This window comes from Micrasema longulum, unplaced genomic scaffold, assembly GCF_059751315.1.
Source record: "Micrasema longulum isolate JH-2025_06_02 unplaced genomic scaffold, ASM5975131v1 h1tg000482l, whole genome shotgun sequence".
Lineage (NCBI taxonomy): Eukaryota > Metazoa > Arthropoda > Insecta > Trichoptera > Brachycentridae > Micrasema > Micrasema longulum.
In genome coordinates, this window is record NW_028277679.1 from 1,166,345 (window position 1) to 1,193,748 (window position 27,404).

General features: G+C 36.9%; 2 protein-coding genes across 2 annotated transcripts; one reads left to right on the plus strand and one right to left on the minus strand.

Moving 5' to 3' along the window:
* The first annotated feature begins 2,689 nt into the window (after positions 1 to 2,689).
* LOC148281258 (nucleoredoxin-like) lies at positions 2,690 to 14,570 on the plus strand. The gene is made up of 3 exons (XM_088227015.1): positions 2,690 to 3,989; positions 12,427 to 12,517; positions 13,221 to 14,570. Exons 1-3 carry the CDS (start codon positions 3,144 to 3,146, stop codon positions 13,499 to 13,501), a joined length of 1,218 nt encoding a protein of 405 aa, XP_088083141.1. The 5' UTR covers positions 2,690 to 3,143; the 3' UTR covers positions 13,502 to 14,570.
* Positions 14,571 to 15,766: 1,196 nt separating this feature from the next.
* Positions 15,767 to 26,711, minus strand: Cdc45 (cell division cycle protein 45). The gene is made up of 5 exons (XM_088227014.1): positions 26,524 to 26,711; positions 26,078 to 26,449; positions 23,486 to 23,647; positions 22,517 to 23,403; positions 15,767 to 16,130 (listed from the first exon to the last, which is right to left on the minus strand). Exons 1-5 carry the CDS (start codon positions 26,572 to 26,574, stop codon positions 15,989 to 15,991), a joined length of 1,614 nt encoding a protein of 537 aa, XP_088083140.1. The 5' UTR covers positions 26,575 to 26,711; the 3' UTR covers positions 15,767 to 15,988.
* Positions 26,712 to 27,404: the final 693 nt, after the last annotated feature.

A 27,404-nucleotide genomic window follows, 5' to 3' on the forward strand; every position in this document is an offset into this window, starting at 1 on the left:
TGGTCAATGTTCCCACTTATATCTTGGACTCAAATCCGCCAAAAAATGTTCGGGACATATCAAAATACTCAAAATTCAAGCAGAAAAAAAAATAATTAATGGACAGAAATGCAACTAACCCGGAAATATGGTCACTGTATAATTCCTTTAATCCAAGCTACCTACACTTGGAGATTTGTAACAATATGTTTGTATTTAAATGAATTATTTTTGTATATCTATGTAAAAAGTCTAAAACAATTAATTGTGAAAAAAATATATATATCGAGGAGGGGAAGGGAGATGAACAAAATAATGTAAAGCACAATATACATTCAATAAATTTCCTGACAAATAGTCTCTAGAATGTATGATGTATGCCCCGAGAGTGAATTGGCGATGAAAGAAAATAAGTCAAAAGTTTATGGTATTTGAAAGGAAAAATTAGGTTACCGAGTGCGTAATAAATGTAAACAACGAGTGTCTTGAACAAGTAGAAGAATTATCTGAGGAGCATGTTTTTAAGAGATGGAAGAGTAGAAAAAGGAGAGTGAATGCGGGTAACAAGAAGAATGGAGCATTAGTGTGCAGTGTTTGTAAAAAATATGTCAATCGAAGTTAGACTGGCAGTGCACGACGGGGTTTTAGTCCCAACATTCGTATCTGGAAGTAAAACATGGCACTGGCAGAGGAAGAATGAAAGCGGAGTGAATGCGGTCGAAATGTTGAGTAATCAATGCATGACAGGGTCACGAATGATGAAATCAGACGAGGGTGCAAATCTGAGAGGTGTGATTGATGAGAATAAGAAAGCGTAACTGAGATGGTTTGTTTGGTCATGTGGAACGCATGGTTGACGGAAGAATGGTAAAACAGATATATATGGCGAGGATGAATGGTGACATAGGATGTGGACGACTTAGAAAGACTTGACTCTGGTAGAGTCAAAAGCAGACGCAACCGAAGGACACGTATGACGAGATGTATGAATGTGGAAGACAATATAGCTCGATTAGAATGACAGCTGTCAAACTAATTTCATTAATGATAGAATCACTGATCAAATCGATTTTATCAGTTATTTCATGCAATCATGAAACTCTGTTTCCGAAAATTGATCTAAAAAACTCAAAAACAAGCCTATAATAGTATGTTTAACACAATTATTCACCAAAAAATGAGACATTTATACTTTTTTCATGAACAACATCAAATTAATTATTTTTTTATTCGATCAATTTACATTGATCAGTTTGTCCCATCTCTAACGCCATAGATATAGATACTTCAGACAAATGAAAAGACTATCTTCTTCTTCTTAGTTTTTTTTTGGCTTTTTTATCTCCAATTGGAGTGTTCTAGCCAGTATTGAGTTTTAGACAAATTTACACATGTTTTAGTATTTACTAAAAGGCGTTCCTTACTTATATTTTATAAAAGATTTCCGGAAAACAAGTAATGGTTTGTTGGTAATTGGTGTAATAACCGATAAAAAATCCATTTTAAAAAATGAAACGCTGCAGGTTTGTAAAGTTTTTAAAAATATTTAAATGGAAAATTACAAACCGTGTTTAAAATTTTTATTTTAATAAATAAAGAATAAAAAAACACGTGACATGTTGCTGATAGTTATTTAATATGTATCTAATTTAATGACTTTTTTTGACTAAAAAATGTCAGCAAAATGCCGTTTGAATTATTTTTATAAAATTTGCTAGTAAAAAAAAATACAAGTATTACTAATTATAAGCGCGAGCACATTTTAAATAAAATAAAATTCTTCAACCGTGACGTGCTGCCACCGGTGGCGAAAGTAAGAAACTGGAAATAACATTTTAAACAGGATGATGCTCTGTTTATTTCTTGAATGTAATCTTATACCCGTATGCAGAGACAAAACTTAAGGTGAGGAAAGTACATTATATTGTCTTCACCTTCTGTCATTCTCCGCATTTGAGATTAGAATGTACTTTCCTCACCTTAAGTTTTGTCTCTGCATACGGGTATTAGAGTATATTACATACACAAATTTATACTCTAAGGATGTAATCGTAAAATATTGTTGTACGAATACCCTTAAAAAGTATATTACAATTGTACGTTTGTTCTGTAAACCATACTATAATGTTTTACTCTTTTTGTGTATGAGTCTATATATACTATTCACAGTGTTTATGAACAGCGTGTACTGAACTGAAAATTGCGGGCAACGTAATAAAAATGGCAAAATATTTTTTACTTTCAGATTGCATGCATGCACTGCATGGTATACTAGAATCAACTTTTTTTGGCTTGAGTCGTTTTTATTTGTATCAGGTTATTCTAATATTATCTTTATTAAACCCATGATGAAATATGACCGGATGCAAAAACGCAGTAACCCGTTTTTTTTATTTAACTATTCAAAATAATTGTTGACAAAACAAGTATAAAATTACAAATAGTTTGTACATGCATAGTTGATAATTACGTTTTTACCTCTCTAATACAGTGAAAACTCGTGTTTAGAGAGGGAGTTTGTTTTACATTTATTTTGTATAAAGTATATGTAAAATATGTACTATATTTTATTTACATTGCATTTTTACTACTTATCTATCTTTAACACGAGATGCTATAATACATAGTTAAAATAGTATTTTTTATACCAGTATTTTTGTGAAAATCTTCACAAGGGCGCTGTATAATAAATATCCCAACGTGTTGGTTTACACTATGGTGAAATTGGTGAATATAGGTACTGAATATTTCTTTAATTCAATCTATGGACAATGTCAAAAATTGTTAATGATAATTAATAATTCTTTTTTAATATTATAATAATAAAAAAATGTTTTAGTATTAAATTTGTTCTCTACATAATTTATCGAAATTCCTCTCAAATTGACATTGTAGATAAAAAAAATGACTGAAACTAATGTGAACACTAAGCGCCGTACAAATGAATGACTTATTAATTAATATTATAAACCCGTAAAGATCGAGTAATTTGGGGATCTCTCGTCCGCTTTCGGTAATCGGCAGGTATCGAGCGTCGAGCGTCGAGCCGCGCGCGCATGCGCCACTTCGGATTTCGTGTCTGTTTATGTATTTATGGCGGGCCGTATTGTTTATTGTTTACGTTCCCGAGGTAGACGCTAGGAACGAGTAATCGCGCCTCTGTCATGGAGCCGAGCGGCGGCGGCGGCGAGTGGAGGGAGGAGCTTCTGGGGCCACACCTCGTGCGCTGCGGGCAGCCGGACGCGGCGCTGCCCGCGGCCGGCGCTCTCGGCGCGGCCCCCGTGCTGGGACTGTACTTCGCCTTCGCGGACTGCGGCGAATTCACGCGTCGCCTGGTCGAGCTGTACCGCGCGCGGCCCGGCGGGCTGGAGCTCGTGCAGCTGCTGCCGCCGGACGCCGCGGCCCAGGCGCACCTGCCGTGGCTTGCGCTGCCGCCGGGGGACGCGGAGGCCGGGAAAAGGTTGATGCACACGTTCGGAGTGACCGTGGGGGCTCCCGAGCTCGTCCTGCTGGACGAGGAGGGGGAGGAGGTGAGCCGCCCCACGGCCGAGCAGCTGCTGCAGCCCGAGGACTTTCCGTGGCGGCCGCGGTCCGTGGCGGAGGTGCTGCGCGGCGTGGCGCTGGAACGGTGCGGCGCGCGCGAGCAGGCGCCGGCGCCGCTCACGCTGGCGGACCTGCCCCCCTCGAGCACGCTGGCCTTCTACTTCGCGGCACAGTGGTGTCCGCCGTGCAAGGCGCTGTCGCCGCAGCTGGGCGAGACGTGCTCGCTGGTGCGGCGGCGCGGCCACGAGCTGCGGCTGGTGTATGTGAGCAGCGACCGGAGCGAGGAGTCGTACCTGCGGGCGACGCAGGGCATGCCGTGGCTGAGCGTGCCGTGGGCGCGCGCCGCGGTTCGCGAGGAGCTTGCGCGGGCGCTACGCGTGCAGGCCATCCCCGCGCTGCGCATGGTGCCACCGGGGGAGGAGTCCTACGAGGCGCGCGCCTGGGCCGCCGGGGACCCGGATGGATACGTGAGTCTCCTTACTTCTTGTATTTAATTTGTCCCTTTTAAAACTTTTAACTCACTCTTTGATCGCGTGAACTATTGAGCTCAATAAAATTAAATATTTTGACCAGACACCTCAGACAAAACTTACTTTTTAATACCGATAACCATAGAACTAACTATGGTTTTCATTCGCCTATGCCCAGAATTCGTAGGTCTGCCAACAAACATACCAGTCTTGATTTCTTTGATTACAAGTTGTCTTCTTTCATAAGATTACCGAATCAATTATAAACACCTCTCTCCCGCTTCCACTTCCACCGAGTCGGCTATATACTATTTTGTCTTTCTACTTTCTTTTATAATAATTTTCTATGTATACATATACACCGCAAGACAAATAAATTTACGAGTTTTAAAAAAAAAACTAAAATTGACATATAATGAATTATTCTTGATATTTAATTAGTTTTTTTTATATTGTTTGACATATGTGATGACTACTCGTTATTTCAAGGTTAAAATAAAAAATCTTACTCATGAATTGTACTTAGAAATTGCCATTATATATCAGGTATCAGATTACCCGAACCTTAGAGACCCATAACGGTTCATTTATGGTCGAGTGTTTGTGATGGAATAATAAAAGACATGTTATTTTTTAATTCATATTTAAGAAGTAGGTTCTTATCGCTTTATTTTAAATTAAAGTATTTTACATTTAAACATATTTATAACATTTAAAAATATTTAGTACTTAGTGAATTCACCTTTATTTTTTATAACATGTAAAATTCTATTATTTAGAGAAGCGTAAAGCGAATCTAAAATTTCTGATGTTATTTCTTCTTCCCAAACTTGAATTAAGTTTTTTTTTAATTCCTCAATGTTTTTTGATTTTTTTTTCCCGACTTTTTTTTTCATAATCGCCCATAAATTTTCTATCGGGTTCAAATCAGGGCTATTCCCGGGCCACGTAAACGATTTTAAGCCTATTTTCTCCTTAAATTCATTGATCTATAAAAAAACAATAAATTATTTATCATGTGGTCACAAAATGCATTTAAAAAAATATATATTTGTACTCACAGTGCGGGCTCTATGGCACGGCGCAGAATCGTCCTGAAAAATTGGGTCCGCGGTATACTGCGTAATGTCCTCGATTGTTGGAATAATATGTTTTTTTAACACTTTTTTGTACTGAATGGCATTCATCGTACCCTGTACAAAATTTAGAGGTCCTAAACCGTATGCTGTCATGCACCCCCAAATCATCACGTAGGGTGAATGTTTAACGGTTCGAGTGACGCACGACGGATGATATCTTTCCCCACGTTTTCGTCGAACTATCTTTCTGCCGTCTGGACCAAAAAGGTTGAATTTTGATTCATCAGAGAAAACAACATTTTGCCAATCCTCCAAGGTCCAATTCTGGTGCTCTTTCGCCCAATCCAGTCTAGCCTTCTTCATTTTGTCCGTGAGTAATGGTTTCTTTGCGGGACTCCGTGCTTGGAAACCATGCTCCAACAGCCGCCTGGACACTGTTTTTACTGAAAATGTTGATGTGCTGGTAGACTGCACCTCTGCGTGTATTTCAGGTGCCGTTAAAAATCGATCGCGCATAACAATTTTTTTTATTAAGCGATCATCTCGGGCAGATGTCACGCGCCCCCGTCCGCTTCCTTTTTTCCGTTCTATGGATCCAGTTTCTTGGATTTTTTTAAATAAAAACCTCACTGCACCTTCTGAATACCCAACTCGACGAGATATTTCACAATTAGATATGTTTTCTTGCGACAATGTGATTATTTTGGATTTTATCGCAATCGACATTTGCTTTGCACTTTCCATGATTGTTGTGTTATGTTCACTCAAACGCGGGTAAAACAAGACTGTTGAGACATTTTAAAATGTAAATATTGTAGAAAGGTGACACATAGTGTCCTTAATTTATTAAACAAAAGAAAGAGGTATCGATAAAGGATTTCTTAGAAAAAGGGTTCAGTAAAGTCAAGGGGCGCGGTAGCAGGTAAACTCATAATTTTTTTTGTCTTGCGGTGTATATCCTTAAAAATGCCCATTGGGGTATGTATAAATAAATACATAAAATTACTCTAGAGGAATAGCACGTTTCCACAATTACTATGTAAGGAATATAGCAGGCAATAGTCGTAACATAAAGGTATCTGAAATCAAGGATCTAGGTATCGTATTTGATCATAAACTGACATTTATACCTCATATTAATGAAATTACTAATAGATCGATGAAATCGTTGGGTTATATTTTAAGAACAGTCAAAGATTTCAAATCAATTTTATCTTTCAAAACTTTGTATGTATGTATGTATCACTTGTCAGGAGCATACTGGAATACAATTCAAGCATCTGGAGCCCATTTTACGGAGTTCATTCGTTAAAACTTGAGAGAGTGCAGAGAACATTTTCACGTTTTATCAACTACAAGCTATCTATTCCTATTGAATCTTTAAACTATGACTTCTTAATGAACACACTTGATTTGGAAAGTTTATCCAGAAGACGGAAACTGAGTGATTTAATGTTTCTCTTTAAGATAATAAATGGCATGTTGGACTCGCTGACTTGCTAAACATGACTCGATTCCGAATACCTGTTAGGACTACCAGACATAATGTCCCATTTCATATAGATATTGCTGCTACTAATTATGCTATGAATTCACCTATTTCAAGATTTATTTATTTATTTATTTATTTAGCATTTCACAGTTTTAAAATGTACATAGTTTATTTGTTTCAGGTCCCGACTAGCTAGGAAAATCCTGTGTTTAGGAAGGACCTTATTTTATTCATGTGTTTTTTATTTATTTTTAATTTCATTAAATGATGCTTAATAAATTCAAAGAATAATAATAACATTATTAAAAATCAATATAAATTTAAATTAGAAAACATGCAAGTAATAATAATAAAAATTGAATCATAAAAATAGATTAGAAAATATGCCATTAATAGTAAATAAATGAGACACAATTATTATAAATTATAAAACATACCGATAATAATAAAAATTGAACCACAAATACACATTATAATATATAAAATGAGTAATTAAGAAATTAAACAAAAATATGAATTGGAAAACATACCGATAATAATAAAAATTGAAGAACAAAAATAAATTACAGAATATACCATTTATAATTTTTTTTTTTTAAATAAGATACGGTTAAAATACTAGTTTTAAAAAGAAAGAAAAAAACATATGTAAATGAAAAAACATAAAAAGTAAAAATGAAATATACATAAAAACAATAAGAGATTTTTTTCAATTAAAAGCAACACAATTTTTAGTCATGAAAATAATTACAGGATATAAAAAGGTCTACCCCTAATCCACTTGCTCACCTTCTTCTTATAATCATTGTAACTGACAGACGTCTTTATGTCAGGGTCCAACATGTTAAAAAACCTAGGGCCCAATACTGCAAAATGCCTCTGAAAAAAGGCAGTTCTACTTAGAGGTACCCCAAAGTTTATGCTCATTGCATATCTTGTTTTAATATTTTGTTGTGTTCTATTTTTTATTGAAGACCAGAAATTTGTAAGGACTTCTCTAACATAAAGTTGTCTGACAGTTAGTAAATTTGTTGTTTCAAATAGAGTATGAGAGGGGTAAGTAGATGGCAGTTTTAGCATTATTTTCAATATTGTTTTTTGGAGAATGACCAATGGATTTAGTATGACCTCCGAACAACCACCCCATCCAATTATTCCATATGACGCAACCGACTGGAACAGTGCAAAATATACCGATTTAACTGCTCCGTAGTCTAAAACACCTCTCAATGAGTAGAACACATGTATCAGTTTTCGGAGTTTTTTGACAGTCATAGAAATGTGAGATTCCCATTTAAGATGGCTGTCAATCATAATTCCCAAATATTTAATTTCATTAACTCTTTTCAAGGGAGAGCAGGTACACGGCACTTTATCTTGTCCAGGAATTTGGTTTAAACCACAAGTATGAAGCATAACATTGAAAGATGTGACTGGTTGGGTAGCTCCACTGAGGCTAAATGTTATGTAGTTTGTTTTATCAATATTGAGGGAAAGTAAATTTATGTCTAACCACTTTCTCACCATTTCCATTCCTTCTGTGGCCTTACAAAAAACATCGTTCCATGAGCATCCATCGAAAACGATTACGGTATCATCTGCGAAAGAAATAATGGCTTTGCCAAGTTCCATGTTACAGAGATTATTAATGTATACAAGAAATAGTATTGGACCCAGTACACTACCTTGGGGCACACCGTTTATGACTGGTTGACTTTTGCTTCTAGTTTCTTTTCCCGTCTCATCCGTTATTTTTGTAGTTTGAGTTCTCCCTGTCAGGTAATTTTCAAACCATTTTAATGCAGTTCCATTGACTCCTATTTCTGATAGTCTTCTACACAGTATCGAGTAGGACACAGTGTCAAAAGCCTTAGCTAGATCAAGGAACACAGCTATAGTTTTACTTTTTCTATCTAAACATTCGGACAGTATCTTTGATAAATTTGCTATCGCATCAGATGTGCTCTTTTTTTGTCTAAAACCGTACTGATTATTTGATAAAATGCTATTGCTCTCTAGGAAGAAATTAAACCTTGTTTTAACTATCAATTCTATGATTTTAGAAACTACACTAAGAAGAGAAATTGGTCGGTAATTGTTAACTGAGCACTTATCTTTGGATTTAAAAATAGGAATAACAATAGAGTTTTTCAGACAATTAGGGAAAATTCCCTCCTTAAAGCTGCAGTTTATAATATGTGTTAGAGGAAAAGCGATTATGTTTTTTAGGTGCTTAACACATTTAGTAGTAATATTGTCAGTACCTGAAGAGCAACAACTCTTTAGCGAGGAAATAACCGCATTAAGCTCAACATGATTAGTGGGTAAAATATTAAATGGAGGGTACGGTATATTAGAGCCGTTTATTCGCGAAGCCAATTCTTGTTCGGAGTTTTTCAGTCTATTTTTGATAATATTAGCTAAATTAGATCCTATGTTAGCGAAAAATTTGTTAAAGTGGTTGGCAATTAGGTCAGGGTTTTTCAGTACGTTATACGGTTTTTCATCTATGTTAATATCGTTTATAGAATTTCTTGTCCCAGATGTATATGAAATTTCTTTTATGATTTGCCATATTCTTTTTCCATCACCTTTAGCATCGAGAATCTTATTTCTATAGTATTCCTCTTTAACATTTTTTATGGTTTTGTTGCATCTATTTCTATATTTCTTATAGTAATAATTTAAAATTCGATCAGTAGGATTATTAATAGAATATCGATGAAGTTTGTCTCTTTTTCTAACACATTTGATAAGTCCTGTTGTTATCCAAGGTTTGATTTTACGTTTCTTTGACGATGTTCTCCGTGTGATGCTTGTAGCATTTGTTATATGTGCATCGAGTATATTAACAAAGTGTTTGCAAGAAATATTTGGGTCGTTGTTTGAATATACTGGAGACCAGGTCTCTTCAGTTATTTTTTGGAATAATAAATTGTAATCAATATTTTTACAATTATATTGTCGCTCAGGTGGAGGTGGTGTCGAGGTTGCTACACTGATAATGTTAGCATAGTGATCGGTTATGCTACATTTGTAAACAACTGCCCTAGTGTGTAGTAAACTTTTTAAGAAAACGTGGTCAATGCAGCTACTAGTTGTTTCCGTTACCCTTGTGGGTACCATAATTGCCGGATAGAATCCATATGTACCAAGAAGGTTCAGGTATTCATTGGCTTGTGGGTGCATATTATTGATTATATTGATGTTTGTATCTCCTAAGATAAAAAAGTTTTTTATGTTCTTGTTAAGTTCCAAATATTCGTTTAACGATGATAAGAAAGACGTTATGTTTGTGTTGTGAGGAGAACGGTAGATAGCTAGAATAGTCATCATATTATTAATTTCAATTTCAATACAATTGGAATGTGGAAAGCATACTTCCTTACTTGTAAAAGCTAGTTTACTTTTTACAAATATAACGACACCGTCATTTTGTAGTTTATTATTACAAGAATGACATTGGTTGTAGTTTCCAATAGTTTTAGGAATATAATATTCATTTATCCAGCATTCTGACAGTATGATAACATCTATATCACAATTTAGTTCAGTTAAAACAACCATTAGGGCATCAAAATTTTTGTTTATGCTTCTAATATTCATAGAAAATACCTTGATGGAAGAACCATTATTTAAAAATTGTTTAGCAACATTTGATTCTATGGTTTCCATCAGAGGTATAGGGTCAAATTCATCAAACGTACTATGTGGTTCACTCGCGCCCTAGAGAAAACAGTACTACAATGAGTGATACAAAAATAATTGACGGATTTACAGAATTTACAAGATAATTCAACAGAACAGTTTGAATAAGATTATTTTCAGTCGTTAACTCTTTTGAGAAAAGCTTTATATAAAAGATTATAGAGTGAATCGTAGCACTTGCAGCATCCAAAAAAATAGTAAACATTGTCATAGTCATTATAGAGATTACTGGGAGTGATACTATGTAGATCATTTTATACGGTAGCAGAGTCATAGAAATTTTACAGCATATACTTAAGATACATACAGTGAGAATTTTACAATTATTTAATAGAAAGTACAGATACATATATTTAAAAATGTAGATAAGAGTCAGTATATAGTATAAAAGAGCAAAATAAAAATCATTGAGACTTGAGACTACACTGAATTTTACATATTTATATACTACTATAACCTTGAACACTTTTGACTCTAACCAAATGAATCTAAATACTGTAAAATTTGTCACCCTTTATACCTATGTTTATAACGATTTTACTTTTCTCTTTATATTATTTACATTGAATCTCTACTTTTGTGAAGAATGCCTATATTTTTTGTATCCTTACTTTTTAACAATTCTAAAAATGATTTATTTTAATATCATCTTAGTTTCATATACATATAACTTTACTTTTGTGCTTCTATTTATTAAACCAAAGTTTTTATATTGTTTTTATAGCATGTTCTATTTTTCTTTGTCAGCTCACTTTTTATATCTGTATATCATGATATTTATAACTACGGTTTATTTTAAGGTTAATTTAAATGACTCCACAATTTACCTCTTATACCAGGATTTAAATATTGCATTTATACTTTCTTGTCATAAATGTAATAATTACTTGCACAGTCTAGGGAACCAGATCAGTTGTATTGACATTGTTCACATTAGCCAAATGAAGTTTAAACTTGCTATTAAAGAAATAGTTGCAACATTGCAACAATACCAGCAAATCAATGATTTATGATTTTTGCTATTTCGAATATACCGCGCATAGAATTAAGAATAGTCCAAAAACCTCATATGCACATCAAACAGAAGGCGACTCAACTACTCATAAATGAGTAGGTTTACATTTTGACCCATTAGTTTCTTTGTAGACGTCGCTCAGTACGCAACTCCTGATTTGAATTCAACTATGCCGTGTTGTGTCCTTTTAAAGTTTAGAAATACTGCTAGGATCTTAAAGAAACAGGATGCAATCACATTTCATCTGTAATTTGCAAATAAATGTGTATATAACAAATGCATTACTTAAAAAATGTATTATTTTTCCATCTGTCAGATTGTCGAAGAAACAAAATGGAAATTTCGTTAGTGTTGCCAGGGTAGTAAATTTTTTTACCCTTTGCTCATCTAATGAAAGAATTAATGAAAATTAGACCTCAGATTAAACAACGCCGTGGGGGACATTTGTAGGACATTATCTTTAAAACAACAAATATTATTTAACATATAAAAATATCCGTTTTATGTCAAATAAAATTTGTTTTATATTTTAAGTTCAAAGTTCATTAATTCAATTACTCTTATTAAATGACCCTTTACTTATCTACTCTGTTGTGTCAATTAATATTCCCGCGTGCACAATAAAATTTTAGTGAAATTAACAGATTACTTTTTTTTACCTTACATTTGTGTTATGATTTTTTTTCCCATCAAGCAACATTACCCGGCGACTTCACGAATGCACGCGGCGAAAGTAAGGCGGAGTGGGGGAATTATTGGACACAGTCCGATGTATTCAAATATGATTCTACACTCCTTCTTGACTATTCTTAATTCTATGATACCGCGTTATCTTTATTTTTATTATTTTTCTTTCTAAGTATGTTAAGTATTAAAATCCCAAAGTTATTATATAGAACATTTATAAAACAACATATTTTATTTGATTAGTGCCTGTATTTATTATTATAAGAAATTGTATTTACCATCGTTAGAACGGACTGCATACGTCCGTCAAATAAATAAATGAATAAATTGATAAATCTGAGTTTTGCTCTTTCTATAACTAAGTGTAATTTCACAAATCAATAATGAAACCACTAATAAGAATGCTTGCTCCGGGGAAATGGCTAACGGAGGAAACGCGCTGTTTGTTTCCAGAACTTTCCGTGGAGGCCGAGTCCGGTTACCGTCCTGTGCGAGTACATCCTCCCCCGGCTCCGGGACACTCCGGCCGTCGTGCTCTTCGTGGGTGAGTACCGACTGCTGACTGCATCTACGTTCCCTGCTCATCCGGGATTGCCTTTTTATTTTAATTTAAACAATGTAAAAATGTATAAAAGATTATTGACAGGCGCTATTTCTTTTATCGATTACAATATTATGCTATGATAATTATTATTTACCCACGTCGACCGATACGTTTCACCGCTGGCCTATTTTCGACTACACTTCTTCCAGCGATGGTTCAACATTTCTATAGCTTCTTGGGCTACTATTCTGAACCCTTTCATAGTGCATATTTAGTACGTAAATACGCTCTATAAAACCATTTAGAATATCAGCCTTGGTCCACTAATCTACATCATGACCTCATTGTCATCCGAATGTTTCTCGAGTTCGGGGCTAGATCAGGTGAATAAGGAGGGCGTTCGACCGATACAAAACCCAGTTTCGTGAATAGCAGCCGTCGACAATAACGCCTCGTGTGCTGGAGCATTAATCTGATGAAATAGCACCTCGCGTCATTCCGCAATGGTCGGCGGCCTGTCCGATAATGCACAATAATGCGTGTAAATAAACAACATAGCACTGTAGGCCTATCAGGCAGGGGCGGAGGGTGTAGATCGACTCTCGCACATGTATGTAGTTGTATTATTGTCAGTATCCCGATTGCTTTGACTGGAAGTATGCGTTTGGCGATCTAACTCGTATCCGTTTGGTTTTCTGTGCAGAAAATGAAGAGCGGGAGGTGGAGTGGGCGCGCGGGGTGTTGCAGCCTGCGGCGGAGGAGTTTTGGGAGGGGGGGGACGGGGAGGGCGAGGCGGAGCTGCTGTTCGTGGTGGCCCCCGAGGGCGGCGGCGCGACGGCACTGCGCGCGGCGGGGGGCGTGCGCCCGCAGCTGGCGGTGTTGCGCCCCGGCGCGCCCCCTGTAGCGCAGCCCCCGCCTGCCACCAGCGACGCCGCGTGCGCCCTCGCCGCCGCGCTGCTCGCCGAGCCCCCGTCGCACGTGTGACACTCGTATCGACCAAGTGAAAATGTACAAATTTAATAAATACGCATACTACAAATTTGACTACATTTTTGGATACACTCCCTCTAGGAATAATGAAATGTTAAACTTAGTCAAATTATGTCTTCTATAACATTGTTAAATATATCGGGTTATCGATTTAAAAAATGAAAACAACCAGAATTTTTATCCTTATTACAGAAAACACATTTATTTTTAGATCCCAAATTATTCACACCCTTCAGAGTCACAGAGGAAGGTGTGTCACGAACAGTCAAATCGTTCCTCATACTGCTTTCTGAATAAATGTGCATAATGTTTCGTAGCATGAAATAGCGTAAGTTTAGGCAAAGCGAAACGGCCTTGGCATACGTCCGATACTAGAAATTTTTAAAACAAAGTATCGCTTAGGTATATACAAGGAGTGAACCATTACTTCAAAAAGATATCTTTAAATCAAAGTGAAAGAATGAAGAACATAAAATTTTATGTAAAATGTTTAAACACTAATAGAATCGGTCGATGATAGGACACGAGCCCTGCGCCTAGTCCATTCTCTTAGGATTTCTAGATGCGTGTTGTGGTTGGTACCCGTTTATTCTGATGTATCCGGGGGCTTGCCCATCCCATAGCTAATTTGGAGTCAGGCCTCACCGTTAGTTCCAGTAATAAACAAAAATACACCGCAATTCGATTCGTATTATCTAGTATAGAGGTACTCGTTTATTTTTATTTGGTAGAAAAAATCATTGAAAATTTTGCAGCGTATTTGGCGTAATAGCTAAGGCGCACGGTAGTTCAATTACATCAGCACGTCACATTCTCACGCCCTATGATTGAGCCACTTGCTGCGGTATTGAAATAAATTATCAATCCACAACCATTCGTAAAAGTAATGAATACACAAATAATAACATTATGTAAATACAAATATTTTTTAGTGGCAAATAGTGCCAAACGGAGCGTTCTCAACATTTGTCTTTATTTAAAATATAATTGTTACCACAATTTTTTTTGATAACTTCAATCCCCGAAATGAAATTGCGAAATAAACAAATACATACCAATAAAAGTCATTGTTGTTATTATTCCTTTTTCATTTTGTAAAAAAATCACAGAAGGCATTTGTTTAGACCTTTTATGAGCAGATTTCTAGACACATTTTATTTTTGCATTCGGCCTACTGGAGTATTCTCATTATATCTTATCGAGAATGCATGTTGATATTTTTTGTATGATATAATACTAACATTTTTGTTTTACTCAAATTTTAGTTCCGAAACTGTAAGATTAACTCTTGTCTAATGATTATTGTTAGAGTGTCGGTAATGACTGAGAAACAATATGTACGTGAGAAATATGAGAGTACAACAACAGGGCGTTTAAGAAAAATGTTTTTAAGGATGACTTAATTTTTTTCAAAGAATTTGATTCATATTTATACACGTAACGATTTATACACCTCAATAAATTCGGTTAAAAATAGTTTCAATTAGCACTGTACAACAGAAACGATAGTAGCTACTGACTAGAAGAAAGTGTCATAACCTAGCAGCAGGAAAACATCCCCTTACACACGCACGATAATATCATACAGTATTTGCCCTGCAGTCAAATCTTTGACATCTTGACGCTTCCGGGACTGCACGGTATACTGTCTTCCCTTCTACGCGCACGAGCTTCGGCATACAAACCAGTTTGCGCAGGCCTGCGCACGTAGAACGCCCTTTGTACGCCACGATTTGTAAGCAACAGCTTGTATTGTTATTATTCGCTATAGGCAGGCGACCTTTGCTGATGTGTTTTTGTTTCAGAAAATAATATATGTATTCATGAATGTGAACCTTTTTTTTATTGTGTATAAGAAAGATTTAATTTACCCAAATATTTCAATTATTGAGGCTGTTTACAACAAAATTTCCTTTTCAAATAACTCACTATTAGAACATAGGAAGAGAGTCAGGGTACAGTGGGGTTCGAACCTCGGACCTTTGATCCGTGAGTCTGTGACACCAGCCACGAGACCACAACACGATTCGAAACTTTTTATTTTCTGACACGGTTTTTTACGACTAAAAGCAAATGACCTCAAGATTGAAACATTATTTGTGAGTGCAAATATACTTTTTACTAAAAAAAAAGGTAAGGTCTTTCTTCACCCTTTCCACATTTCTTGTCAAACAAAAATGGAAATGTACGTTTATTTGCACAAGTGTATTGCAAATTGTTTTTTTGAAAGGCATTGGACATTTAATAAAATATCTAGTATTGTCCTTCGATATCGTTTTGTCGAGGATCTACTGCTTATTCAGAAATTTTATTTTAAAAATAACAAAAATCATACTTGTAATTATAAATAAAAATGTATTACACAATAATTTAAAAGACGACAAACAAGTAAAGCTATAAGAGTACAAGACGATATGTTATATACAGACAGGAGGAGGCGAGGAGTGTAGTGAAGTCGTCGACGGTGTAAGCTCGGGGAGGCTAGGTGAGCAGTGTGGTGAGGGCATCCAAGAACTTGCCGAGTTGCTCCGTGGGTAGCGACACCACGGCGGAGTCGAAGTTGTCAGTCTCCAGGGAGCAGTGTGAGCGCAGGGCCGCTTGCTCGAATGCCTTTCCGAACAAGCTGAAAACAAAGTTGTAATGTTTATTTTTTGAACAATAACAAACTGCCAACACTCACACATTCACATACAGAACAAAACATAACCCGGTTACGTAACATGCGAGTTACAAGGATCGTAAAACGAAAAATTAAGTAAAATATTTGATTAAACACAGATTCAGAAAGAAAAGTAAATGGTAAGTATAATACAAAATATGATCTAGGGCAACATTGTATGCGGGCATGCCTTGTTTGGGCAGTCAGATATTGGAATATGTAATCTGTTCTCTGAAAACTTTGCCTCTGTTTTTACAGACACAAACTATGTTTCCTCTGAAGCTTCCGGTGATAATTGATAATTTTCTCAGCAAAATTGAGTCATCATTAATTGAGATCAAACAAAAACTGTTTTTTTTTGCACTATAACAGGCCAGGAGGCCCAGTTACAGTGGTGAATTACAGCGCAGAACACCCAGGCTTGAGAAAAATCATATTGAGTTTTTTGTGTTCTCACCGGCAATCGAACCCGGAACCTCCCATTTGTGAGTCGAGCGTATTGACCACAACACCACAGAGGCCGCCAAAAAACTTGGATATGTTTATTCAATTTAATTCATTTATTAAAAATAATACATACATTACAAACTAAAATTCACTCAAAAATTACCTTTCAAATCAAAATCAACGAGTGATCGAAAATCCCATTTCCAAGATAAAAAATAAAGATTTTTTCCGAGTACCTTAGCCTTGCACATGACAGGGGTCCAAACATACAAATTACAAAAAATACATAAAGAGACTCTTGTCAAAATAGTAGGAGAATCCTGCCCCGGAAAACCCCTTCAGATACATGGAACAGATCAACATGCAGAGCGATTTTGTTCAGCATAGTGGTAGCCCTTCCAACAGGCATAACCATCGGCAGGTTGGTCCTGTACATCGAAATATGAAACAATCTATGCTGACTCTGTCTCATGTAGAGATATCTCAGAAACTTAATTTGGATTTTCTCTATCATGATATATTTCGTTTGCCTTTATATAATTATAGGTTAAGTATTCTAAAGGCTATAAATTCATCAATTACAAACTTAATATACCCACTGAAAATATTGATTACGATAATTTATTACGAACACTATTTTCTTTTTTATTTAGGAAACATACAGTACAGTTACAAAGTTTAATATTTTACACAGTTAGACTTAACTCTAATGGACCAGTGAAGTTTCTATATTATAAAGCAATTATATGTAAGGTTATTAATGAAAGTATAGAAAAGAGAAGGAAAAAAGACATAAATGGAAGTTGTTTAAAAATTAAAGTTTAAGTAAAAAAAGTTATTTTAAAGTTTGTAGTGAGTATTTTACAAATGGAAATTGTATTAAAAATGAATAAAAAAACTCTGTCAACTCTTTATAAAGAAGAATTATAAATGATTTATTAAATTTATATAAAATAGCAAATGGCGTATTGGACGTCCCGGAATTAACTGGTGTTATCAGCATAAAAGTACCTGTTCCAAATACTCGGCAGCTAAAGTTATTTTTTTAATCTCCTGGCAGTCACAATTATTATTACAATTCACCAATACCTAGACTACACCGGCCAGCGGCTAGGTAACGAGTATGTTGAAGGTAATATATTTCATCTGTCTTTATATAATTATAGGTTAAGTATTCAAAAGGTTATAAATTAATCTATATAAGTAGGGTTAACATTATTAAGGATCTCAGGGTTTATTTCGACACAAAATTAAATTTTAAACATCATATAGATTACATAACTCGTAAGTCACTTCAGCTACTGGGGTTTTTTTATTTGAAAATTTATTTATAAACCCTTACGGATTATTACATTCATTTTACAAAAATAATATAATATTTTTTATTCATACTCTGTTGTTCAAAATAATATTTTTTACAACTTATGAAAAGTTTGTTCGAGTCTTTTGTTTAGTTTTGTCTGGTAGTTTATTCTATAATTTCAGTCCCTGGTTTATTAGTCTTAATTGTCCTTGTCTTGTTTTAGAATGTTGGATAAGATATTTTTCTGAAATTCTCGTATTATGTCTATGTTGACTACAATTTTTTAGAAGTTTTAGTTCTTCGTCTACAATTACATTAGTAGCTAATTTATGGATAAATTTTGATGATTCTAGTTGAAAGAGTTCAGTTATATTTAATTGCTTAGTTTGTTTAAAAAGTTCTCTAGTTGCTGTTAGGATAGGGAAGGTCATATACTAACTTTAATATTTTATTTTGTTCTCTTTGTAGTCTGTTTATGTCATTTTGATATCCTGTTCCTCATAGTAGTTGCGTATAACATATTTTAGTTTTTACATAGGCTTCATACATTAGAATTTTTTCCGTTTTTGGAACAGAGTTTTTGATTTTCAAAAAAGACTCGATAATGTCGCCACTTTGCTAATTAAATTGTTGATATGAATTTTCCATGTCAATTGTCTGTCTATAGTCAGTCCTAAGTGTTTAACATGTTCAATTTCAGTTAGTCGTTCATTATTTATGTAAATGGATAATATTGCATTTTTTTCATTAAGTGTAAGTAAGTTTGTGTTTGTCCATTTAGTCAACATAGTTAGGTCTTCGTTTATGTCATTGTTTGTTAATACGTCTGTTTGATTTTTATAGAATAGTCCAATGTCGTCGGCATACATAATAATTTTTCCCTTGAAATTGTGCACGGACAAATCATTAATGTTGCCGACGTAACGCGGCCTATGTCAACTTGACGGCCCTTCCTGCAGCCTTTCAATATAATTTTAACATAGGGACTTCAGTATGTGTAAGCGAGGTACTACTTCCCCAATAAAGACCAGTATGTGGCACGAGAGAGACCGATAGAGCGGGCGAATGTGCTCGCTATCTCTCTCGCCGCGTGATTGGTCAACCTAGTACCGCCCGCTATTGGCCTAGCATCGCCGCCGCACGGCAAAATGTATTGTATATATAGCCCCGCCGGGGAAATAATAAACTAGTCACGCTACTAAGGGCTTTTACTCTCCACCTCGTCTCCCTGCCTCGCTTCAAACCGGACCTCACCGCCACCTGGAATATTCGACCGCTGCTACCCCCTGGACTTGGAACTCGGATACTCTTTGGATTGGATTTTGGACCCTTGGCTACTTCCCCGGAACACACCCCGCCGTTCCCGCCGACGGAGAGATACCGGCCTTACAACCCGGTTGCCTGCTTCAAGATTGCGGCTGCCAGTGCTACTCACTAGCGACCCCGCAAGGGATCTCTAGGCAGCAATACCTCCCCCGGAGCTTATTGTTCATCGGCCGAGGCCCGCCTACGCCCGGCCACTCTGCTTTGACATCAGCACCTACAGTATACAGTTCTTGTGACTGGCGCGGTTGCTACGGAAGCCAGTGATCCGCCGCGTCTGTTACAATTAATGTATAAAATATATAATATTGAACCCAAAATAGATCCTTGTGGTACTCCAAAATTTACTGTTTGTAAAAGGCTTTTTTTTAAATTTACATATGTGTACTGCTTCCGATTTGCTAAGTATAATTTTAATAGTTTACATTCTTGAAATTTTACTCATATGTCGTTTTATTTTTTTATCATGGTCTCAACATGAACCGTATCGAAAGCTTTTTTGAAATCTATGATTACTCCCGTGGTTGGGATCCCAGTATCCATGTTTGTTTGAATAAAATTTATTAAATTTACTAGGGCTGTTCCGGTTCTTTTTTTTCTTGAAAGTCGTGTTGATTGAAAGTTTGTATATTAAGATTTTTAACATGATACATTAATCTCTTATGAATGTATTTTTCAAATATTTTGTTGAAAACTGTTAAATTTGCAATTGGTCTGTAATTGCTATGATCTGTTTTATCACCTCCTTTATAAATTGGAGTGATTCTTGCTATTTTCAATTCAACTGGGTAGGTACCTTCTTTTATATGCAGATTAATCAGATTTGTTAATATTGGACTGAGCATGTCTTTATGAATTTTCACTAGCGATGGTTTAATTTTATCATATCCCGGAAAAGCATTTTTTTTCAAATTATCTATAATTTTTTTGATTTCTCCTATTGTTGCGGGTTTAAGAAGGTAGCATTTATTTGGTATTTTTGTGTTTCTGTTATATTTAAACATGGTCCCTTTATTTTATTTGCAAGTTTTTTTCCTATATTTGTATAAAAATTTATTTAATGTACTTGTTATTTCTACCGGATTACTTGTTACTTTTCCATCCATTTGTTTTATTTCCTTTATACTTGGTGATGGTATTTTTGTGTCTGATTTCATATTTTTAATAATTTTCCATAATTTATGACCGTTTCCTTCTGCACATGCTATTTGTTGTTGATTGTATTGTTTTTTAGAATTTCTTGTATCATTCCTCAGCTCTTTTCAAATATTTTTTAGTCGTGTTTGCGGATGTTGATAGTATCTTTCTTTTATAATTTTTTGGTGAATTTTCTTTTTTAGAATGACTTTTAAAAATATTTCTTTTGTGGATCGAAGTAGTAAATCTTCTGTTTTCTGTTTTTGCATTCTTCTTAATTTCAGTTTGAATCAACTCATGCAGTTGTTTAAAACTAGTTATTTGTAAATTTTGTAATTTGACTTCCGCGCTTTCTTTGAGTTTATTAAAATCGATCTTTTCTGAAGTATATTTTTGCCTTGCTACTATTTGTTTAGCTGCTGGTATATCCAAATTTAACTCCATTGCCCTATGATCACTTAACGGTGTGTCGATGTAGTCAATGGTGTGATTGCATCCTATTATATTAGTGATCACATGGTCAATTATTGTATTTTCACCTCTTTGATTCCACCTAGTATACTTTTCAGGTGATATTTTTTTTAGTGTTTAAAAATTATGTGAGCGTAGAGAATTTAAGTAGTCATTAGTATGCACACATTTTTTGTCAAGTAAATTTATGTTGAAATCCAGAACTATTATTATTTTTCTCTTTTCTTTTGTAAGTATATCTGTTTCAAAAAAGTCGATGAATTGGTTTACTTGATTTTTATTGGGTGGTCTATAGGCGACACAGATATTAATATTTTGCGGCTTCTTTTATTTTAATTTGGAAATCTAAATTACTAGCAATATATATATCGCTACTCCTCCTCCTTCGCCTTCTCTACATGAGTTAATTACATTATAGTTATTGATTCCATACAATTCTTCTTCAGCGTTGCTTAGCCATGTTTCTGTAAGCATAATGATATCTGGTATTGATGATTCATTTGTTATTATTGATTTAAGTTCATCTATTTTCGGTTTAAGACTGCGTATATTTTTATAAAGCTTCTTGAGTTTAGGCATTTTTCTATTTTTGTTTTTCTCTGGTTGTTTAGATTTGTGTCTGTCTAAATGATTTATTTACATTTTCTTGTCACAGGATGTAATTAGCTTGTGATTCAAATTTATGCATTTTATTTAATGTAGTAACCATTTCATACGTTCCTTAAGAGAGTAACCAAACCCTTTAAAAAACCGGAAACTGTCATATGTCTATATATGAATTTGATTCGCAGTAATCTTGAGTATGCCTCATGCGTATGGAGTCCGCAATATCAAAATCATATAAATTCAATAGAATCTGTTCAAAAAAAATTCTTAAAGTACCTTTTGTATAAGTTCCAAATTTCAAACCCACGTTCATATTCAAATTACGAGCAACTTCTCACTCTTTTTCAATTCAATTCTCTGATAAAACACCGCGTTGTTTTCAATATAAAATTTTTGCATAAAATATTAACTATAAAGTAGACACTAACCTCCTAAATAAAAGACAAATAAATGCGGGATTGAGAACACTCAGACATCGGGAAATATTTAAACTGTGTTTTTTTTCAAATAATGCTACATACCACACACCTATGGCCCGCATGTGTCGGGAATATAATATATACTGCCGAAACAATAAAATTGACATTTTTAATGATACTCTCTCAGCTCTGGCAAATAATCTCTTAGGAATAAATCTTATTTGATAAGTACACACATACAACTTATTTTTTATTGCATTGTATCCAGTGGAAATTTTTTTCTATTTAAATATTCAAAAATATGTATTACATCTTAATATATAAATCTACTTTGTGTAATTCTATAATTGAAGATATATATGCATGTAAAATTGTATCGACGAATGCTTTCAAATTGTATGTTTTCTAGTATGTATCTTTGTTGAATTACCTAATAAAATTTAAAAAAAATGTCTACTTGTTTATTGGAAATTAATGAATACTGGTTATATTTGAGCTAGTTCCCTTAAATCTGGAGGCACCTTGCCTTCCTCGGGTGCAAGAATAGAGCAGCGAGTTTGTAATCCAATCGCATTACAACCCATTTACGGTAAGCATAAACACTACACGTCGAGACACCGGAATATGTAATGCGGGTCATTTACTTGCGAGTCGAGTCGTCGGCCAGCGGCGGTATTCCCAGCAGCATTGTGGAGCCTTCCGCGGCGGGGGCCCCCAGCAGGAGGGGCCGGGCCGGGCTCCCCGGAGCCCCGCGCTGCAGCCAGCGCGCCAGCAACCCCAGCCAGCGCGGGCCCCCCAGGCTGGCCTCGTCCAGCAGCAAGTACAAGAAAGGCCCGGCGGACTGAAGGCGGCGGGCCTGCAGCGCGCCCCCGGCGGCGCGCCCCGCCGCGCGCAGTCGGCGCTTGGCGGCCTCCAGCCCCGCGCGCAGCTCCGCGCCGCCCTCCGCCGCCGACAGGGCGAGCAGCGCGCGCCGGAAGCCCTGCGGCTCCTCCAGCAGCCCGAGCAGCGCGTACGCGGCGTCCGCGGCGCACAGGCGCAGGCCGTAGCCGCTGCGCGCGCAGACGGCCGGGTACAGCAGCTCGCGCAGCCCGTACTTGTCAGCCAGGCGCTCCAGCGCCGGCAGCAGCTCGCGCCGCAGCCCCGGCTCCATGGAAGCGTGCGGCTGGCGCGCCTGGCGCAGTGGCAGCCCCATGTCGGCCAGCAGGCGCTGCAGGCGCGCCGCGCCGCGCGCGCCGCCCAGCCGCAGGCGCGCCCAGCTGGCGGGGGAGTGGCGCAGCGCCTCCTCTAGGCTCCAGTGCCGGTAGAGCGCCAGGCGAGCGTCGGGCTCCAGCGCCAGGCTGAGCGCGGCGGCGCCGCGCGCGTGCGCCAAGCGTGCCGCGTGCGCCTGGAGCCCGCCCGCTTCCAGCACGTACTGCGCGGGCTCCGTGCGCTCTAGCAGCAGCTGCTCCGTGGCGCCCACGGCCGCCCACCACACGGCCTCCAGGCTGTCCTTGGAGAGGCTCCACGCCAGCTCCAGCATGCGCACGGCCACCTGCGGACAGCGTGTACTGTAGTACTCGCGGTGAGGCTGTGCACCGGCTACACCGCGCTGGCTACCGGACTGGTATACGCACCGGCTGGCCATAGTAGGAGAACTGCGTGTAGTTGAACATGAGTGTGTCCCGGCGCTGCTCCCACAGCGCGCGCTCGCGCCGCCGCGTCCTGCGCTGCTCGGCGCGCTGCGCGTGGCTCTCTCCGTCTACCCCTCCGCCCGCCTCCTCCTCTGAACCCGAGGACTGCGGAGATAATAACATTTACCTTAAAGTCAAGAGTCTCTACTCTTGTAATTTTACACAATCATCTCTATGATTGTGTAAAATTACAGCAAGACTTATATTCATTATCGAATTATTGTATTGAAAACAAACTTCATATCAATGTTACAAAATATATTTCACTTGAAATAACTTGATTGTACGATTGACTATACGATATATGAAAATACAATTAGAGAAACAAACGAAATACGTGACTTGGGAATTGTTTTGGACTCAAAATTAAATTACAGTAGTCATATAGAAACAATAATTAACAAGGCATACAAAATGACTGGATTTATCATGCGGCTTTATAACGCTATACAAAACATACGTACGCCCCCATTTTGAATATTGCACTGCTATCTGGTCTTCTGTCTAAATTAAATATAAATAAAATCGCAAGTGTCAAAAAAAAATTCCCGAAAAAATTAGAATACAAATTTCATTTGCATTTTACAAATTATATAGCTTCATTAAAATTTCATAAGCTTGATTCTCAGAAAAGAAGAGATATTTTTGAGCAGATCCTGCTTTACAAAATTGTAAATAATAAATTCGATTCCCCAGAACCCATTAATCTATTTGCTTACCGTGTCCCCTCCAGGCCAACTAGACTCTCTGATATTTTCTACATTCGTAAAATTAAAACTAATCATCGGAAACATTATATGATTCCTCGTATATTCACATATGTGAAGCATTTAACAAAAAATTTAATAATCTTGATATATTTAACACTTCATACAATATGTACAGATGAGAACTAATAGGCTTGATTCAGAATAACAGAGAATAGACGTTTTGTCTCTTTTCTTGCTCTTCATTCATAATTCATTTAATCATTAAATCAAATGCAATTTTCCACTCTTACTTTCCTTCAATCATCCTTTACCACTCCTTTTCAATTTCCTTTTTTGCCTTCCCACTATCTCCTTGTTTTGTCCATATTTATATTATTTTAATATACAGTATATTTATTATTTATATAGTTTGAAGTTTAAGCCGTCCTCGCTTTATTACAATATTATTTAGTGAATACATATAATTGGATGGCAGGCCCTACTATGTATACATTTTATATAGTTTTTTAAATATTAATTTAACCTGTACATCATCTGTTTGTATTCGAAATAAATCTAATAAGACTAGCCACGGGACCACAGCCTGGTTCTATAAAACATCAAATAAATAAAACAAATGAACGTATACAAAAACTGCCGCAGTATGTTTTTTTCCCCCTTTATTAGGGCCTTTTACCAAAACATAATAACAATGATCGAAAGCAAATTACACGCATTTACGAATTATAATCCATTCTTATAATAATAAATCTTTAGTAATCATAATATACGATGTCATGCACACGAAAATCATAACAAGGGTATAACAGTGGGTTGCCAAATTAACAGGGACAGTACCAATATTTTGGGATTTTAATGTTTATACTGTCTCTACTTCTAAATAACTTTGATTTGATGAGAATTCCTTCATTATTTTTGCTGCTGGTATCATCATCGACACTTTTAAGAAGTGGCAAAACCAGCAAAGCGTCACAACTGTTAAAATTTTGAGGTTATTTCCACTTTGACATTATTTTTATAAATTATCTTAACGGATTTTAACAGTTCTGCTGTACCAAAACGTAAGTAATTATTAATTATTTACCAATTTTGTTAAGTTTTATGTTCATATCTAATTTCTATGAAATAGTTTTGCCGTATTGACTCCAGTAATGTGTTTTTCAGTATGGTTAGATCTTTAGACACTTCCCTCGAGTAATTTTTTGGAAGACAATATTTTTAAAACAATAAACATTCCCAAAGGGAAAAAGCAGCGATTACAGGAGTTTCAAAGTCTGTAGTTAACAGGATAAAGAAAAAATATACCAAAACCTACCCTTTGAAGTGGATCGTGTTGGAAAATGTGGCAGAAAATGAATCACCACGTCTCGTACTGACTGCGAAATCAGAGACTTACGTCATACCGTATTCTACGGTAGAATACGTTTCTTACAAAAAACTACCGACGGTATACTACCGGCCTTACGTCTCTAGTCGGGAACCACGATGAAATGTCGCAGTGTACAACCGCCCGAACATGCTGATATCCACGCTGCCGCGAATCCAACCCGGGACCTCGAGAATAAAAGGAAAATGCGCCGACCGCGCCATCTTATTTATTTATTTTACGTATAATTTAAACCGTCGCTTTCTGTTAGTACAATTAAGTGAGTGTGTGTTATCGGTGGCGAGTCCTACAATTTATAATTCATTTTCTCTATGATTAAACCTGTACATCTGTTTGTATTCTAAACATTCGAGTATGTCCAAATATATAGCGCTCAGAATATAACGAGCGAGCGCAAACTCGATAGACGATGCGGTATAGGATATGGAGAGGAGTCACCTCGTCATCGTCGCGGAAGATATCGTCGAAGTCGGGCACCGCGTCGCCGGCGTCGGCCGCGGCGCGCGCCAGCAGCCGGACCTGCCCGTCGCTGTACACGTTGCACACGTCCGCCGGGCGGTGCGCGTCCAGCACGAACAGCACGGCGTGCTCCGCCGGCCGCAGCAGCTCCACGAGGTCCAGCGCGGCGCCGCAATTCAGCAGCACGGCGTACTTCAGGTCGGCGCGGTGCTGCTCGTAGGCGGCGGTCAGCTCGGCGGCGCCCGCTACGCCCACGACGCTGTGCGCCACGTTGTCGCTCTGCAGGAGGCTCTGCAGGATGCGGCACGCGCACACCGCGTCCACGTCCAGATGCACCAGCACCAGGACCCGCTGTAACAATCGCTCTCGTGTACCGCAACTGTCACTCTACCTACTCCTTTATTTTTCATCGTTTATCTACTTACATTTCCGCACAATACATTGTAGAAGTCTTTCTTGATGTCTTCGACGTACATATTTCTAGTTATCGAAAGTATCCGCGGCCGATATTCATTGTAATAACACCTTTGTTATCGTAACGTATCAAACATTTTCGAGTAAACACATAACTTTACAAAACTTTTCGCGCCAGCGCCATCCACAGATTACGACAGAGACGATTATCATAGACTATAACTATACGATTATGTTGGAGAATTGGTACGATAGACAAATAATTTTCATATTTTGTAAATGTAGATTTGATACGAGCTAAACCACAACCCCTTCTACAGAGGTGGTTTTGGCTAAACATACCTGTTTAAAATATTCAGGCATTAAAATCTTTTGTCCCCGTAAAAATAAGCAGGTATTTTCGTTTTATACTATAAAATCAACCTTGGTTGTATTAGAAAAAAACGCGGCGATATTTTAAAATATTTCAATACGAATTTAAATATAACTTTCCATTACATTTTATTGTTCTCTAATCTGGGGTTTCTCAGCAATAATGCATTTAAATATAACCTTTTTGTTCATGCTAGCCAATTCCGAAAAGAACCCCATTTTAATTGCCGCCTTTACAAATAAATACATTAAAATAAATTCCCATTTACCTGAGCCGTTACTAGGTGTCCACAAATATTTCGTCCATTGTTGTCGAATTACGACCTCGGGTTAAATTCATATGACCGAACGGCGAATTACCCGGAGTTCCAAAACCCTTTCTATTGAAAATAATAACTTTAACAATAAATATTGACCCATGTTTTTCGCTGGGGAAAACATAACCTTTTTTAATAATAATTCGCAAACCGATGGCCATTAAAATAATATTTGTATTTTAAAAACTTATATTTAAAAATAA